Source organism: Pan troglodytes, chromosome 10, assembly GCF_028858775.2.
Source record: "Pan troglodytes isolate AG18354 chromosome 10, NHGRI_mPanTro3-v2.0_pri, whole genome shotgun sequence".
Classification (NCBI taxonomy): Eukaryota; Metazoa; Chordata; class Mammalia; order Primates; family Hominidae; genus Pan; species Pan troglodytes.
The window spans coordinates 76997546-77016038 of NC_072408.2; the positions used below are offsets into that span (position 1 = coordinate 76997546).

Sequence of the window (18493 nt, forward strand, 5' to 3'; positions counted from 1 at the left end):
TCGGCTCACTGCAAGCTCCACCTCCCAGGTTCACGCCATTCTCCTGCTTCAGCCTCCGAAGTAGCTGGGACTACAGGCGCCCGCCACTACACCCGGTCAATTTTTTTGTATTTTTTAGTGGAGACGGGGTTTCACCGTGTTAGCCACGATGGTCTCGATCTCCTGACCTCGTGATCTGCCCGCCTTGGCCTCCCAAAGTGCTGGGATTATAGGCATGAGCCACGGCGCCCGGCCTAATTACATAATTATTTTTATCAGTCTGTCAAGTTTGCTAGCAGTGAATTCTGCCAATCCATCTTAATCTCCAAGTTTATTTTGCCTTATTTTTTTTTTTCCGGTTATTTGTGTTTTTTGAGATGGAGTCTTTCTCTGTTACCCAGGCTGGAGTGCAGTGGTGTGATCTCGGCTCACCGCAACCTCTGCCTCCCGGGTTCAAGCACTTCCCCTGCCTCAGCCTCCAGAGTATCTGGGATTACAGGCGCCTGCCACCACACCTGGCTATTTTTGTATTTTTTGTAGAGATGGGGTTTTGCCATGTTGGCCAGGCTGGTCTTGAATTCCTGACCTCAGGTAATCTGTCTACCTCGGCCTCTCAAAGTACTGAGATAACAGGCATGAGCCACCACACCTGGCCTATTTTGCCTTTTTTGAAGGATGGTTTTGCTGGATATAAAATTCTTTATTGACAGTTTTTTCTTCATCGTTTTGAATATGTCATCCTACATCTTTCTGGCCACCATTATTTCTAATGAAAAGTTAGTTGTGACAAGTCACTTTTCTCTTGCTGCTTTCAAGAGTCTCTTTGTCATTGGCTTCCAACATTTTGTGCTATGATGTTTCTGGGCATGAATCGTTTTGTTTATCCTACTTGGTAACTCTTCTTGGATGTGTAGATTAGTGTTTTTCTTCAATTTCAGAGGTTATCAGCCATTATTTCCTGAAATATTTTTCTGTTCTTTTCTCTCTCCTTTCTTCTTACTCCCATTACACATATGTTGATTCACTTAATAGTGTCCTATGCTTTTTTTTCCTGAGGTTTTGTTCACATTTTTTAATTAATTTTTCTCTGAATTGCACAACCCTATGAATCTGTTGTCAAATTTACATTCTCCTTGTTCTCCTGGTTCAGATATACTTTTGAGCCTCTCTTATTTTTGAGCCTCTGAATTTTTCAGTTCATTTTACTTGTTAACTACATAATATCTCTTTTTTTCTTATCTCTTTCTTAAAGATAAGACATTGTCATCACACCTTCCTTTACGTCTTTGATCATGATTTCCTTAAATTATTGAATATATTTTTAATGACTGCTTTGAAGTCTTTATTAAGTCTGACATCTCGGCTCTTAAACAGGCAGTTTTCGTTGACTGCTTTTTCACCCTGTGTATGAATTACTTCTATTTATTTGCATGTCATAATTTGTGGGCGAGAGGCTGGACATTTTACATGAACTTTGCAGCATCTCTGGATACTGATCTTTCTTCTCCTTTGTGCTTGTTTGCTTGTTTAATGGCTTGGCTGGGCTTTTTCAATGAAGTTTTATATTTCTTGCCGTGTGAAGTGCCTGATGTCACCCATGAGAGGGTACAGCCTTGGACATGGGCAGTTATATTGGGATGACAGTGATTTTAGTAGGACCATTTCCGATTGTCTTTTTCATTTATATATATCTGTTAAAACCTCTGCTTCTGTTGGTGTCACACCCAGATATGATAGCCTTTACTAACTGCTGGTGACTGCTCTTTTGTTATTAACAGTTCTCTGGAGCATAAATTTCTCCACAGTGAGATCAAATTAAATTTTGGCCCCTTTGTAGGGGCATTTTTTTGAGGCTAGTCTTCAGTGTTTGTTATGAACTGCGGAGGTCTGTTCCTAGCTATCTCTCTTCCCAGTTCTCTTTGGTACACTAGCTAGCCCGTGGTTTAACTTGTTCCTGTCTTAGAGCTACCAGCTTCCTTTTAGTTGCTTACTGCCCAAATCTCCATATTTTCGAGGGTACCCTTAGGCTTGAACTTCTCTACACTCTGTTCCAAATAAAGTCTTTTCTTTTTGGGAGGCTTTTAGAGTTCTCTGCTCTTAGGTCTGCTCCTGCTCTGCAGCAGAATCTCTGAGCCACTACCAGTGGGCAGGGTGGTAGCCTCTAGTCTTTTTGGCTTACCTATCCCTGTGTGTAACCACGGTCTTATGAGTGAGATGGGTTGAAGGCAAATGGGGCCCCTGTGTTCTAGGCCTGTCATGTTTACGGTAGAGCCTCTGCCTGTGTTTCGAGGCTGGTGGCAGAAGTGAGGGAGTCGAGTATAAGAAATTCTGTTGGCCTGTCTGTCCTGGAGAGATACTCTAACCCTTGACTGGAAACTAGGCAGGGAGAGAGCCCTGTCTTAACCCCATCTGCCAGGAGTAGAAATTTCATTATGCTGAGCGGGCAGAGGGAAGAAAGGGGCAGTGTGGCTCAGATACTATAGATTCTTGCTATTTCTATTGAGATTTAGTAGATTATTTAAAATAAAATAGTTTTTCGTTTGCTGTATTCCCTTAGAACACTCCCCAGAGCACTGAGTTTTTGTTTTCTTTTCAAGCAGTTTTCTCCAATTATGTTTTTTTTTATTGATTGAATTTTGACAATTAAGTCAGTCTTATTTTCTCTGGATAAACCTTACTTGTTCGTAGATCTTTGGGCATTTTATTGAATTTGATTTGCTAATATTTTGTTGAGAATTTTTGCCTTTATATTTATGAGGAATATTGGTCTTTAATTTTTTTTTTGTTTGTTATTGTTTTCTTGTTTTTAGTTTTGGTATCAGTAATGCCTCAAAAATGACTTAAGTGTTTTGTGTCCCATTTTCTGGAAAACATGTCAAGTTGGTATTACTTCTTCTTTAAGGGTTTTGGTAGAGTTCACTAGTAAAACTACCAAACCTGGAGTTTCGTTTCGTTTCGTTTCGTCTCTTCTCTTCTCTTTCTTTCTTTTTTCTTTCTTTCTCTCTCTCTTTCACTGTGAGTTCATTTGTTTCTGTAGGTATAAGACTCTTCAGGTTTTTTGAGGAATAGGTGCATTGCATCTAAGTTGCTGATTTTATTTTTATAGAGTTGTTCTGGTATTATTATCCTTTTAATGCCTGTGGGTTCTATATTTTCTCTTTTATTCCTGATAGTGGTAGTTTCTGACTTTTTTCTTTGTCAGTCTGCCTTAGAGGTGCATCAGTTTTGGTGATTTTCCTTTTAAAGAATTAGATTTTCTGTTTTGTTTAATTCTTTTTTTCAGTTTCTGTGTTTTTTCCTCTCATCTTTATTTATTATTTTTGTTTACTTTTGGTTTATTTTGTGCCCTTTTTCAAGGTTTTTGAGATGTAAGCTTAGGTGATTGACCTGAGAGCTTTTCAAAGATAAGCACTTGAAATTATAAATTTCCCCTTGAGTACTAATTTGGTTACATCCTACAAATTGTATGTTTTATTTTTGTTTTCAATCAGTTCAAAATATTTCTAAATTTCCCTTTATAATACCTCTATGACCATGGATTACTTAGATATGCACAGTTCAATTTTTATGTATTTGGAGATACTTTCCAGTTTCTCATGTCACTTTTTAGTGTAATTCTCTTATAGTCAGAAAATATCATTTGTATGAATTCAATTCTTTTAACTTTTTTTTTTTTTTTTTAAAGAACTAAGATGCAACTAATTTGATGAATGTTTTATTTTCTCCTTTTAGGAATTTGTAATCTACTGTCGTTGATGTTGTATTATTATTATTATTATTTTTGAGACAGAGTTCTCTCTTGTTGCCCAGGCTGGAGTGCAATGGCGCCATCTTGGCTCACCACAACCTCCACCTCTGGGTGGAGGCTGAGGCAGTAGTTCAAGCGGTTCTCCTGCCTCAGCCTCCCCAGTAGCTAGAATTATAGGCATGTACCACCATGCCCAGCTAATTTTGTATTTTTAGCAGAGATGGGGTTTCTCCATGTTGGTCAGGCTTGCCTCGAACTCCTGACCTCAGGTGATCCGCCCACCTTGGCCTCCCAAAGTGCTGGGATTACAGGCGTGAGCCACAGCACCCGGCCGTTGAAATTATATTCTATAAATGTCAATTAGATCTAGTTGGTTAATGATGGTGTTCTGTTTTTCTGTATCCTTGCTGACTTTTGTTTACTTGCTTTATAATTACTTAGAGGAGTATTGAAATTTCCAAATGTAATGCTGGAATGGTCAGTTTCTCCTTTCAGGCTTATTAGTTTTTGGTATTTTTAACTTGAAGCTCTGTTGTAAGTGCGTACACATTTAAGGGATATTATGTCTTCCTGGTAAGTTGGCCTTTTTATCATTATTTAACATACATTTCTTAGCCCTGGTAATATTTTTTAATTGCTCTGAAGTGTACTTATTCTGATGGTAAGGTAGCCACTCCAGCTTCTCTTTGTTTACTTTTCGCATGGTATATCTTTTTTCACCTGTATGTTTCCTGTAGACAGCATATAGTCTTTTTTTTTGTTTTTTTTTAACCATTTTGACAATCTCATTCTTTTGGACTATCTATATCTAATATAATTATTGTTCTATGTGGATTTAGATAAACCCTTTGCTTTTTTAAATTTTCTGTTTGTTCCATTTGCTTTTTCACTCATGTGATTGACTCTTCTTTCCTGCCATCTTTTGGATTATCTGACTACTTTTAATATTGCATTTTACTTACTGAGTTTTTTAGTATATTCTTTGTGTATTTTTTTTTAGAGATTACTTTTAGGGATTACAATGCACATTCTTAACTTTCCAGAATTTACTTATTATGTCAGTTTCCTGGGGCTCCTATAATAAATTGCCACAAACTGTAGCTTAAAATACCAGAAATTTATTCTTTCATGGTTCTGGAGGTTGGAAGCCCCAAATCTCAAGGTATCATCAGGGCCGTAAATCCTTTGAAGGGTATAGAGAAGAAACCTTCCTTCTAGTTTTGGTGGTTGCCAGCAATCTTTCGTGTTCCTTGGCTTATCCCTGCATCACTCCAGTCTCTGCCTCTGTTTTCACATGGTCTTCTTTCCCTTCCCACTGTGTTTCTGTACTTAATCGCTCCTTTCTTTTGTGAAGATACAAGTCATTGGATTTAGGGCCTTCATAAATCCAGTATGACTTCCTGTTAATTTGGTGAGATTTGCAATGACTCTGTGGCCAAATAAGGTGAAATTCAGAGGTCCTGGGGGTTAAGTCTTGAACACATCTTTTTTGAGCACACAACTCACTGCACTGCACTTATATCACTTCAAGTGGAATGTGGAAACCTCGTCAGCATGTAGTTCCCTTTACTCATCCCCTTTTATGTTGTAATTTCATATGTATTACATTTGTATACTTCAGATACTCATCACACAGTGAGGTCACTTGCTTTCAACTATCATCATGTTTTAAAGGATTTAAGAGGAAAAGAATAGTCTATCACAGGGACTGCAAACTATGGCTGCAGGCCAAGTCTAGCCTGACATCTGCTTTTTGTAAATAAAGTTTTATTGGAATACAGCCACATTTGTTAGTTTATATATTGTCACTGGCTGCTTTTGCACTACAATGCAGAATTGATTAGTTACAATGGAGACTGTTAGGCTTGTGAAACTTGAAATATATTCTATCTGGCCCTTTACAAAGTATTTACTATCTGACCCTTTACGAAAAAGTTTGCCAACTCCTGGTCTGACATGTACACACACATATTTTCCATTTTTTTCCCATTCATTCATAAAAGTTTTCTACCGGTATTATTTTCATTTTGTCCAAAGAATCTTCCTTTCTTTATAGCAGGTCTGCTAGCAATGAATTCTCTTAGTTTCTTTCATCTGAAAGTGTCTTTATTTCACCTTTGTTTTTGAAGGATGCTTTTGATCCATGTAGAATTCTGGGTGGACAGTTCTCTCGGTAGCAATTAGCTAGAGTAGAGTAGCAGCAACTGCCTTCTTTAGGTGGTCTGTGGACCTTCCGGTTTGCCATACTTTTTGATACTTTCTCTTGTCTCTTTGACATTGATACCCACTGCCATTCTTGATATTTACTATTGTGCCTATGTGGTGGTTTTTCTTATCAAAGGATCAGAAGAAAGTAAAATTTATTTGTTATTTTCTGAGACAGGGTCTTGTTCTTTTTCCCAGGCTGGAGTGCAGTGGTGCAGTCAGGGCTCACTTGCAGCCTTGAACTTCTGGGCTCAAGTGATCCTCTCACCTTAGCCTCCCAAGTAGTTGGGACTACAGGGTGCGTGTGCCATCACGCTCAGCTTATTTAAAAAAAAATTTTTTTTTTTTTGGTAGTGATGGGGTCTCACTATGTTGCCTGGTCTGGCCTCGAACTCTGGGCTCAAGTGATTTTTCCTACTTTGGCTTCCCAAAGTGCTGGGATTACAGGTGTGAGCCACCACACCTAGCCAGAAGTAAAATTTTTACTGTACTCCTGTTTCTATGTAGTGGGAAAACAAAATCATAAGTCCGTGTTTCAAGAAATATGGGAGAAACAATAATTTTTAATGGCATTTGGAATGTTTATACATGTCCGGTATGCAAAAAGGATCATACCTGTTTTCAGACTTGTCTTTTTAAACATTTGAGTTGGCATCTTATGCTGCAACATATATTTTCAAAATGCTTTAACATCTCACCCATCATTTTCTTTTTCAAACTAGCACTTTTTCCTGTATAATTTATGTCTTTCCCTAATAACTTTTTGGCATATATTTTCAGTGTCTTTGCCCTGTCTTGCTTTCTTATAGCCAAGTCACATCAAAGTTGATTTAGCCCTGGGTTGTGAATCAGAAATCCTGGATTCTGTTTTCTCTCACTCTGTCACTAATTAGCTGTGTGTATGAGACCTTGAACAAGGTTAGGCCTAGCAGACTACAATGTATCTCTGAAACAAGGTGTTTAAACTCAATTTTGCTCTGAAGCTTTTTTTTTTTTTAAGGTCTTTACTATTCTAAGTTACTCTCTGCCAACAACCTTGTTCATGCTGTGATATTCTCATCCAGAGGTTATTAATATTTTTTGTTCCATGAACCTTTTTGGCTCTCTGGTGAAGAATGTGGACCCCTTCTCAATAATAGTTTACATGTGCAAAATTAAATACATATGCTTATGAGGGCACCAGTTATATTGGAGTACAGTTTTTAAAATATTGACTAAACAAACTCAGTAACATGCATATCAACACGAAGTCTACTGGTATATAGTATTAATAACTTTTAGACTTGTGATGAATATAAATGATAATTTGAGATTTGAAGCAACTAAAGTGATATGAAAATATCTGTGGTTTCTAGTGGTAACAAAAATCATCACAGGTGCCTCTAGCACCACTGTGGCTTGTTACCTACATTTTAAATTAAGGAAATAATAAATTTCAGTTAGAGGTTTGTAAAATTAAAGCTGTAGCTTTTTTACCCCAGCCAAGTTTATGTACCTTCTGCATTCAGTCAAAAGACTGAAGATTTATAGAACCTGGTTAAGAATTCTGTCTTTTCCAGCCCACGAGACATTTGGCTTAGTGCCTAATATATATTAGGTAAACATAAGTTATGTGTAATACATATGAAATACATTCCTCAGTGAAAAAGTATTGCTAATAAAGGTTTTAATATTATTGCCATTTGTGACCTTGTGTTAATTATAATTAGTGCTTTATAAATCCATAGAGAACAATTGGCAAACACAGAGTTTTATTTACTACCTGGCATATAGGAGGGCTCAGTATTTTTGGAAGGAAGTTAGAAGAGTCTCTGATTATTAGTATCAATGATTTTTGACCATTTTATTTTTAAATACTTGTTTCAAAATCTCTGGTAAATTTCTGTGTGAAATAATTTGTTTACTTTAGTATTTCTTGACAGGGAATACTGGTATCCCCTATAAATGGCAAGCTGCTATAGTTATCCTTAGTATAACACATGATAAACTGAAACTTAGTTCTTAGATAAATAAAGCAAACAATACGTTTGTCTGCACTGCCTGAAAATTTTGAATTGCACAATTTTTCAAATATTCTCAATTCAGTAGCAGTGAAACAACACATATTGAGGTTAAAGTTCTTTACATTAATAGTATACTACCACTGTTCTTAGAGTAGACTCATACCCCTACTTCTTTGATTCTAGGTTTACTCTAATTTTAATGTTTCTCCTGGAAATGTAAGTCCTAAGTTTTTATAGGGCTTTTTAGTTGCCTTCTTCCTCCTCATAGGAAAATATCCATTTGTTAAATAAAGATATTAATATATACAGAAATATGTTTGTAACCAATATTCTTAAACCTACACTTAACTGACCCACTCTTTTAAACAAACCATTATTTTAGATTCTTAGTCCTGAGTATTCTGAGCATTTATAGCTAGTAAACTACTCTCTAGTTTACCCTTGTACCCTTTTCTCCACCAGGTTAGTTATATGCCTAACAAGAATCAGTTTTTATGCCAATGTTAATGTAATTTTTACTTTAAATGTGATCTAAGTGAATAAAATATGAGCACAGAAAGATAGAACTATTGTTTTAATGAAAAGCACGGTGAATGGTTCGGAAGGACTTATATAAAGTTCTTTACAAATTGCTAAAGGATTAGGTGTGGATAAGCCCAGAGGTTTAGGAAGCTTTTGGTTCAATTGACTAAACAGTATGGAAAACTATTTTCTCACATATCTGGAGGAATGGAAGCTTTTGTGTGGTTGGTTAATGCAGTGGTTTAATAATTAATTCCAGGGTCAGATTCTTTCTGTTTGTTCTGCCATTGTCAGAGTGTCAGCTTGTCCACAGGCTAACTCTCTTTATGGTTACAAGATGGATATAGTAGCTCTAGTTGTGCTATTCTGATATAACAACACCTATTGGGGAAAGAGGGGCTGTTTTTTCTTCCTTTCCTAGAATCCTACCATCAGTTTTTCCCTTATGTCTCACTAGCCAGAATTGGTTTAAATGCCCTTTCATAAATCAATTACTGACAAGAGGGATAGGATTACCAAATTGGCTTAGACTGATCACATTTCCTTTTTTTTTTTTTTTTTTTTTTTTGAGACAGGGTTTCTTGCCCAGGCTGGAGTGCAGTGGCACGATCTCGGCTCACTGCAACCTCTACCTCCCAGGTTCAAGCGATTTTACTGCTTCTGCCTCCTGAGCGGCTGGGATTACAGGCACCCACCATCACGCCTGGCTAATTTTTGTATTTTTAGTAGAGATGGGGTGTGCCATGTTGGTCAGACTGGTCTTGAACTCCTGACCTCAGGTGATCAGCCCGCCTCAGCCTCCCAAACTGCTAGGATTACAGGCGTGAGTCACTGTGCCCGACCAGCATTTACTCTTGAACCATGTGGGAAAGTTTGAATATTTGGACAACTATGGTGGTCACAGATAGAAGGGCTTTTAGAGTGTTAACCAGGAGTGTTTGCTATGGTGAGACAGCTATTAAAAAATTAGAAAGTATTTGTTAAATTTCAGAAAGATTCTGCTATTTATTTGCCTTTAAGGTCTTGTTCAACTTTAAACAAAATTGAAACTGGACATCTTAAAAGATGCATTATAGATGTGCATTATACAAAAAATGATGTGAAAAGTTAATTACTAATCCTACACTCAAAAGCTTGTCCTACGTCAGACTATCAAGGGGGAATAAATGTACATTTATATTTTAAAAGTATTTGATTCGGCAGGAACTAACTTTTAAAATTAACCTTCTGGTTGCTGGTCTTTTTCTTACTAGACAAGGTGCTTCTGCTGCAGTCCTTGTAAGGAAAATGATGTTTCCATAAAATTAAAGTTAGTAAAGGATTTAGTATATTTCTTGTGCTTCATTTATTCAGTAAAATGTATCTGTTATGTATCACTTATTGTAGGTACTTGTGATAACAGTGATAAGCTTAATAGACAAGGTTCTTCTGCTTAAGGAACTTCAGGGATACAGACAGAAAACAAATGAGAACAAAATTCAGACTGTTGGGTGTTCAGTGAAGGCCTTTCTGAAAAGAGATAGTCAAGCAGACATGTTAACGTCAAGAAGCAGTTTGGCATTTGGAGATTTGGGGTAAGATCGTTGTAAAGGAGCAGCAAATATAAAGGCCCTAAATTGAGAACTGACTGGATGTGTTTGAGAAACACAAAGAAAGGCAATATGGCTAGTACTTACTGAGATATTCTCATTTCTTTTCTTACTCTTTGTTTTCTTACCTATCATTAGTAATCACTATATTGCTTATACCGTTAAGTCTGTTGCTTCTCTCATGCTTCTTAATACTCACAACTTTTGGTTAAGTCTGCTTCTACCTATACTGTTCCTGCATCCCTGCAGTTGTGTGTGGCTAGAGAACACCAGCCTCCCATGGTTCCTTAGTACTACTTGGCAATTCTACCTACTGTCGTTCCTCTAATCCCTTCACTCTCCCTTTCTTAGAAGACCTTTTCCTCCCTCCTCAGACCTGTAACACTTCCTCCCATATTCTTATGCTCACCCGATAACTTCATTTCTTATTTTACTAAGAAAACAGAAACAGCTGAATGAGAACTTCCATAGCTTTTATTACTATGGCCTACCTGAATCTGTTCCTGTTTACTATCTTTGTTTCTGTTTCTATTGATGATATATCTTTGTGCCTATCTAAGGCCATTCTCTTATTAATGCCATCCACATCTGCTCAAAGTCATTACTCCAGTAATTTCTCTCTCTCCGTCTTGTATCATCAGCATTTCCCTCTGTGCCATAATTTTTCCTGTCTTTAAAAAAAGCCTTCTGTCAACGCTAAATTTTTTCAGCTATTACCATTTTTCACTTTTATGGCAAAACTTCTTGAAAATGATGTCTGTACTTTGTCTCCAGTTTCTCTCTTCCTGTTCTCTTGTGAATCCAGTCTAGTTAGTACATTTATTTCACCAAAGCTATCTACGAAGATTACCAAGTAGGTGATCTCCATGCTGCTAAATCCAAAGATTAATTCTCATCTTTTTTTTTTTTTTAATCAACAGCATTTTGAAACAGTTGATTACATTCTTCCTTGAACCACTTATTCCAGTTAACTTTCAAGATATCTACCATACTCTCTTTGGTTTTCATCTCCCTCGCTGGCTGCTCCTTCTCTAAACCATGAACTAGACCATGCAGATATATTATTTTCATTTATAATAGGAAATTAAATCACACAGAAGCTAAGCAACTTGTGTAAACAGATGTACTTTTCAGGCAGCAGGAAGACTAGAAACAGCCCCTGTTGTCTGAATTTCAGACCCCAGTTTTATTTAAGCCCATATCAAATGAAGAGCTTTTAATTTTCAAGCCTGTGGTTCAGAAATTATTGAACTTTTGTCGTTTAAGATCAGTAGGATTCCCTTTATAAGTATTCACTTCATTTGAAACTTTTAAGCCACAGTAGAAGAAAATTTCTGTCTCGAGATGGTGGGCCTTTTAGATAGACCTGACTCTCTACTTATAGTAAATTTTGTGTATCAGATGTGTAGAATCCTCCTTGGAGTATGGATGTGAGACAACTGTACAGTTGAGTTAAAAGTAGTACCACTGTGGAAAATGGAAGACACATACAACATTGTTATAAAACATTATGACAACCAGAGAGCAAATTCATTTCAATAGATTATTGTTAAGTTGTATTTGTTTTTCTTTGTAGATATAGGCAACTTTTCATTTTACATGCTAATTACAGGTCTGTGAAACCCATATTACTAAAATACTCAGAGAAACTGTTCTTAGTTAATATGGCAATTTTCCCAGACCAGGTATGGTATTCTTGACTTTTATTTATTTTTATTTCACTGAAATTCTTGAGTTTTATTTATATTTATTTCATCTGTCCATCAACTCAGAATTTTTAAAACATTTATCCATGTGATCAAGCAAAAAATTAGTTCATAAGGGCAAGGAAATATTTATGTGACTGCAGTCTGTCTACCTATTAAGAAAACATTGCTTGATGTAGTTCTAGAATTTGAGGAACCCTTATTTTAAAGATAATGGCTAAATGCATTTACTGCATGTTTTATTGAGCTCCAGTGAAATCGGTCACATCTTGTAGTTTGTCCTAATTAATAGCCACCCCAGAATGTAATGTCTTCTGTTAAAAAAAGAGAAAACCTGTTCAGCTGGTTCAGCTGTCTTAACCTAACCAAATTCATATTTTAACTTTGAGTATGGTAATGACTACCAAATTACAGATATTTTAGATACTATTTTCAGCCTCTAAAAGGTTTGGGCATTGTTTAAATACTATTGAGTAATGAAGTGGGATGAGGGGAACATGGGGAAGGTTTTTTAAAAAGTTTAAAAAAAGAAAAAGTTAAAAAAGATTCATCTAAGTCATTTTATTTTATAGCTTAGGAAACTAAGGCCAGAGAGAAGTAATTGATTTATTTTTTGGGTTTGTAATTTTGCCTTTTCCATAATGTCATATTAATGGAATTGTTCAACGTGTGGCCTTTGGGGTCTGGTTTGTTTCCTGTAATGTAGCAAAAATGCACTTAAGATTCATCCATCTTGCATGAATTAACAGCTTCTTCCATTTTGTTGTTAAGAGTATTCTGTTGTGTAGATACTCTGTTTATCCATTGACCTATTAAAGGACATCACGTCTTCACTGGAATGAAGTACATCTTCATACATGTACTGGTTTTGGTGTGAACCTGTTTTCAGTTTATACTGGTAAATAACTTTGGGGCATAGTTACTGAGTTGTATGGTAAGCTTGTGTTTACCTTTATAAGAAACTGCCTAACCTTCTTCTAACATGGCTGTACTTACCTTCATTTTTGAAAGATATTTTAGCTGGGCTTAGAATTCTTTGTTGATAGTTTTCTTTTCTTTTCTATACTTTAAATATATTGAACCACTCTCCTCTGATTTGCATTGTTTCTGATGAGAAGTCTGATGTCATTCCTACCTTTGTTACTCTATGTATTTTTTTCCCCTGCTTTAAGATTCTTGTTTATTGCTGTTTTACTCTGAGATGTTGTGATCATGTGGTTTTATTTTCGTTATTCTCTTTAGAGGTTGTTGAATTTGGATCTGTGGGTTTATAGTGCTCATCAAATATATTTTAAAAAATTAGTTCCAGTTTCCCCTCCTTGTGCTTCAGCCTCAAAACTACAGGCAGTGAGCTGGGTGTACTACGTTTGTTCTTTTTCTTGACGATCTCTGTCCTGAGAAGATTGTTGTGTGATGTCTGGAAACCATTGTTTCATATATTTTGTCTAGTTTTCTGTTTATTTAAGGTAGAAGGGTAAACATAGCCTCCTTTTTTCATCATGAAATACATCCTTGCCTTATAGAAAATTTCATTGTAGTTTTGCAAATATTTGTCTTTTCTGAATTCTTGAATATAGGACTTGGTGGGAGAACAGTGTATAAACCTTAATAAATTTTGGCACCTAGGGTGCGTGCTGTCTCTCATACTTGTTCCTTTTCACAGACTGTGTCTCTCTTTGACTTATTGTACATCCTTTCATTTCCAATATGAAGGTTATCAACAGAATTTATTGCTGAATATTTTTATTTAATATAGTACAGTGAAGATAGTGGTGACAGATGTTAACTTTTCATGTTTATTTGGAAGAAAATACAGTGTCTTCAGTCATTTTTCTTTTTTGTTTATTAAAAGGAGACAATGATTCTTAGTTCACTATAGAATATTAGCTCCCACATTGATTAGAGTATATAATGGCTATGGATTGAAACTCCAGGCCATGAAATATTTCCAGTTATCCCCAGAAGAGGAAACAAAGCAAATAATAAATAGATTTTCCCTTTATACGAAAATCCATAATTCTTCAAAGTGAACTTTTATCTGGTAAATTCTTACAGATTAAATATTAATACGTATTGTTGTGGTGTTAGCCTATAAATTTCAGTCATTATTTTTTGTATATAATTAGGTTGTGTTAAAGATGTATACAGCATTAGGGTATTGAAAATTACCTTACCTGATTATAGATTTCCAACATTCTTTTGCTGACATTAATATAATTGGAGGTAATTCGTAGACCCTAAATATTATATAAGAAGGAAAACATTTTATTCTGTAAGTACTGACTGAAATTTTGCATTTATTATCCACTGAATTCAGAGTCACCATGTATGTATTAATGGTAAGGCAAGTACTACTTTACAATTTAATATTATACAACACTAATATTAAAACGGTTAATATTTAGGGGATGCATAATAAAATAATCTTGCTTTCTTTTTGTGACAATCGTGAAAATTTGAGTTGGAGCCAAATGTGCGTCATTTAACAATTCCTGAATATCCAATTCATTTGGTAACTTTTCCTTATGAATAACCTCATTGCTTGCTAAATGATAAAGATTACATTTATAGTAGTAAATATGCTTTAAAACTTTACTCCTTTGTTATTTTTGAAAGAGATATTTAATTCCAAAGGTATTTATAAATTTGGTAATCAATAATTACAATTTTGTCATACAGCCTGACTGAAGTATTTTGGCTAAACGTACACTGTAAGATAGTCAGACTTAAGTAAAAATACAACTCCCACTACCTTTGTGATGAAACATAAAAGAGGAGCCAGAAGATAGGTTTTTGTCACCTGGGTTCTTTTTAAAACTTTAATTTAGTAATATTCATTTTTAATTTTTTTAAAAATGTTCTGCCCGTATAGATTGCTTTTTAGAGGTACTCCATATATATGTGTACATGTGTGTTTGTTGGTTTTAATAATTCTAATTCACTCTCCTTATAAATTATAGATTAGATGTTATCTCCTCACAAAATGTTTGTTGATATTAAATAATAGCTCTGAATTTGAATACAATGTTTAGTGGCTAGCAAGATTATTAGTTCAGTAGGTATGCATACTACTTCCTTAGGGAGAATGCTTAACAAAACTTAGGTAAGAGATATCTGTCTTGAAAATGCATATTTACAAATTCTTTGTAGACCCACCTTTGAATATTTGAACTCTCATTTTCAATATTCATTTTAAAGACAGCATTTCTTGTGACTGTCACCTCAGCTTCAGTGCTTTTTTTATTTTTATTTTTTATTTTTTGGTGGGAGGTGGTACCTGGAGTGCAAGTCATTTTGACTTATTTATATCTCTGCAGTTTAAGAAATCAGCCCCATTATTTTTTCGCCCAATGTAAAAAAGTGAATTCCCTATTGGAGTATGCATGAAATTGGATGACTGAAAGACAAAAGCATCAAAGGAAGTTGACATTTTTTGCTCTTCTTTTTGGAGTAAAGTTTAATAGATCTCTTAATCGTGTTAAGAATACATGTTGCATTCTCATTTTGTTGCATGGGAATAAACCTACACAGAATGAATCGGTAGCTGTGTGAATAACTTGTATTTCTATCTATCATATATAATCATTTGGAGGGGAAGGATTTATAGTTAAATGATTGAATGTGAATTGTATATTTTTGAGATAACTGGAGAAGATTCATGTAAAAGAAAAAAATATGTCAGTTGTGGGAGGGGTAAACTTTTTTGTCCACTTCATTTTTTATTCACTGTAAATTTCTCCCTTGTGTGTGATGTCTGGCAGACAGTCTTAATTGAAGAAAGTAGAAGTGGGTAGGAAGAATGTTTCATATTTAATAATTTCTGTTGCAAATAAAGTATGCCAGTCTAGCCGGCGAAAATGGTTACGAGGAAGACTATAGAACAATTACTTCTTGTTTTTTGTTTTCTGTGTATCATATTGAATATTTTTGCTGCTGTTGATATATTTACATGTTAGTAATTTTGATGGCTTTTGGATAATTCCACTCTAGAGGGAGACGTGGTGGGCGGTCCTTCCTGTGACACGACCCTTGAGTGACAGTTCTATTTGATTGCCTCCGGTACTGTGAGGAAAGGACACGACTCTATGGTGAGGACTGATGGACATACATTATCTGAGAAAAGAAACTACCAGGTAAGACCAGTCTTCCTTCTTTTTTCTCTATTGGTCTTATAGTTACATTGAAACTGTTCAAATGTGTTATATGTAATTGGAACCAGCAAATTGGATACACCTCAATTTGAAAATTTGGGTTTATAATTTTAAATTAAGTACTGGATTTGATAGTTGAAATAGTTGGGAACACTTTTCAAAATAAAGCATATTCATAATGTATATTTTTTAGTGTCAAATCAGGTTTTCTGAGATATTTGTCAAAACTTAGATTATCTGATATACAAGTTGTGACTTCACGGCTGAATTCAAAACTGGTAAAAACAAAAGTGTTGATTGCTTTTACGTATATTATTCCTGGAAGACTAAACCCGAAGTCTTGTGCTATATTTTGGATAACAAAGTATATATCACAGAAATGTAGACGAAATTGAGTAGAGTATAGAAGAAATAGAAATGAGAAACCCAGGGTGCTCAGAGACCCAAATTCTATTGAATTTGTTATTAGTTTGCTGTCCTTAAATGCTAGATTCTTGTTTTCTCATTTAATAAGGTGGTTAATAATATCCATTCCTTATTCAGTGTGTAGGAAGGCTGGAAGAATAGTGGAAATGTAACATTGCTATTTCTGAGCTTTGAAAAGAAGGTGAATTTTGAAGATTGTGCTATTAAACAGTGATTTAAAGAAAACCAACATATTTGAATTTAGTTTTTTAAAGGAAATATCCTTTATTCATTTGATAGTGATCTGTTATCACATTTATTTAGTTATCCAGAATACAGAATACTTTAAAGTTTGAGTACAAATAAACTTTTAGGCTTCCTGCACAGATATGTGTCCAACCTCCCGACCTCCCACACTTCCTTTCACTCATCAGTTCATTCCCTCTAGGTTGTGAAGGCAGCTAGTATGATAGCAGCAGCTTTGGTTAACAAACTGTTTATCTGCTAACCATTTATTTTAGCCCAGTTAATCTTTTCTTCCCTCAAATTGGAAAAGTTAGCAGTGGAGCAAATTGTAAATTAGTCTTTTTGGTGTATGGTATAACAAAGAGGCTTTGATTATAAGATCTGGGTTCTGGTTTAGGCACTGTTCCTAATTAAAAATAATGTCATATTTAACCTTTCTAGAATTTCTTCTAACTTGGTGTCTAAAGTTTCTTGCCAGATCTTTATGATTTTAATAAGCCAGAGAAAACTGAGGGTATGCTGAATCAGTTTTCTCTGTAACCTTTCTTCTGAGTTGTCCTCATAGACTTGACCAACATAGCCTTTGCTAATGATCTGTACTCAGGTGTAGCTCCTGCTTCCCAACCACTTCCAATTACCTTGACGCATAAGATTTTAATTGGTCACACTTCTTGGACTTCTGCATCTTTTGGTAGGTTCTGCCAAATTATTTTAAGAATTTTGTGATTCTGAATTATGTGGCTTTTCAGTGCTCATAATCCAATTTGTAAAGTGTGAATGTAGAATTTTTATGTGATTACACACTATAGTTAATTTGTCTCATGGAACCACATTAATATAGAATTCCAAAATTTATACTTAAGAAAGAAAACAGAATTATGTTTTATACATGAAGAGATTTGCTTATTCTTGCTCTTTCTACACTAAAAGTACTCCATTGTTTCAGTCATATTATTTACAAATAATCCAGGTTTTTGAGCATACCTGGAAAATGCATTTTTGGTTATGGGTTTGCTGCCTCAAAATGTTTTCTCTTTTCTCTCTTCGTTTATTGATACATAATTGTACGTATTTATGGGGTACATGTGGTATTTTGTTACATGTATAGAATGTCTATATAAGAATGTATGGGAAATTCAAAGGAATGTTCATCACTAAAGTAACATTTATATTTGTACTGGTAGTCTAAGAATTTTTATATTCTTAATATATTCATCATAATACCAAACAGGACATTTTGTTTCTATACATGTGCTTTTCAGAGTAGGGTTCAAAAATAAAATAATTTTACAATCCAGCTTTAAACAGCTGTTTCCAAGGTATACTTCAATATGCATTTAGCATCACTAAGTAAAAACAAAAGAGAAAAGGGACATAGAGGGATAAATTCTAATGTTCCATAGCAGAGTAGGGTGACTATAATTAACAACAAGGTATTGTATATTTCAAAATAGCTAGAAGAGAGAACTTAAATCTTCCGAATTGATGAAAATGATTTTGGATTTTTAAAAATTCTACTTTGGAGGAAATTTATGTATTTTTCATAGATAAAGTAGAATTTCTTTGTGTCTATGTTTATAACCATTTTCATTTATCTTTGAGGGCTTTTGCTTTTGAGGGACACTTAATATTTTATATTTATTTGAACATTCTGATAATAGGCTAATATTGAAAAGTTTAATAAGAATTTTTGTAAAATTTCTCCAGGTCTCATTTCCTTACAGACCTGATTAAAGCCTTAGGAATTTAGTTTAGGAAGGTGCATTCCCTTGGCTCTATACTAAAGATAGTGACTTTTAAATGGGCTTGGTTTGAAGTATTGATTTTTATGGTGGTATCTACTTTGTGTGTTTTCTTTCTTACTATAAATTTAAGCCCAGTTAGGTATTTGGAGTTTGAATACAGTAGCTGAAGTTTATTTGCAGAGATAGACTGGCAT

General features: G+C 34.9%; 1 protein-coding gene across 7 annotated transcripts in view; it reads left to right on the forward strand.

Moving 5' to 3' along the window:
* The window catches only part of CNOT2 (CCR4-NOT transcription complex subunit 2), a 111651-nt gene that overhangs the window by 19006 nt on the left and 74152 nt on the right, over nt 1-18493 (forward strand). For all 7 annotated transcript variants that reach the window (XM_063784777.1, XM_016922587.3, XM_063784779.1 and 4 more), the window contains exon 2: nt 15743-15885. Coding sequence is in view for 2 of the 7 variants with exons in the window: in XM_016922587.3 (XP_016778076.1) it covers nt 15838-15885 (48 nt within the window). In the remaining 5 variants the exon portion in view is untranslated. The remainder of the gene's footprint in view (nt 1-15742; nt 15886-18493) is intronic.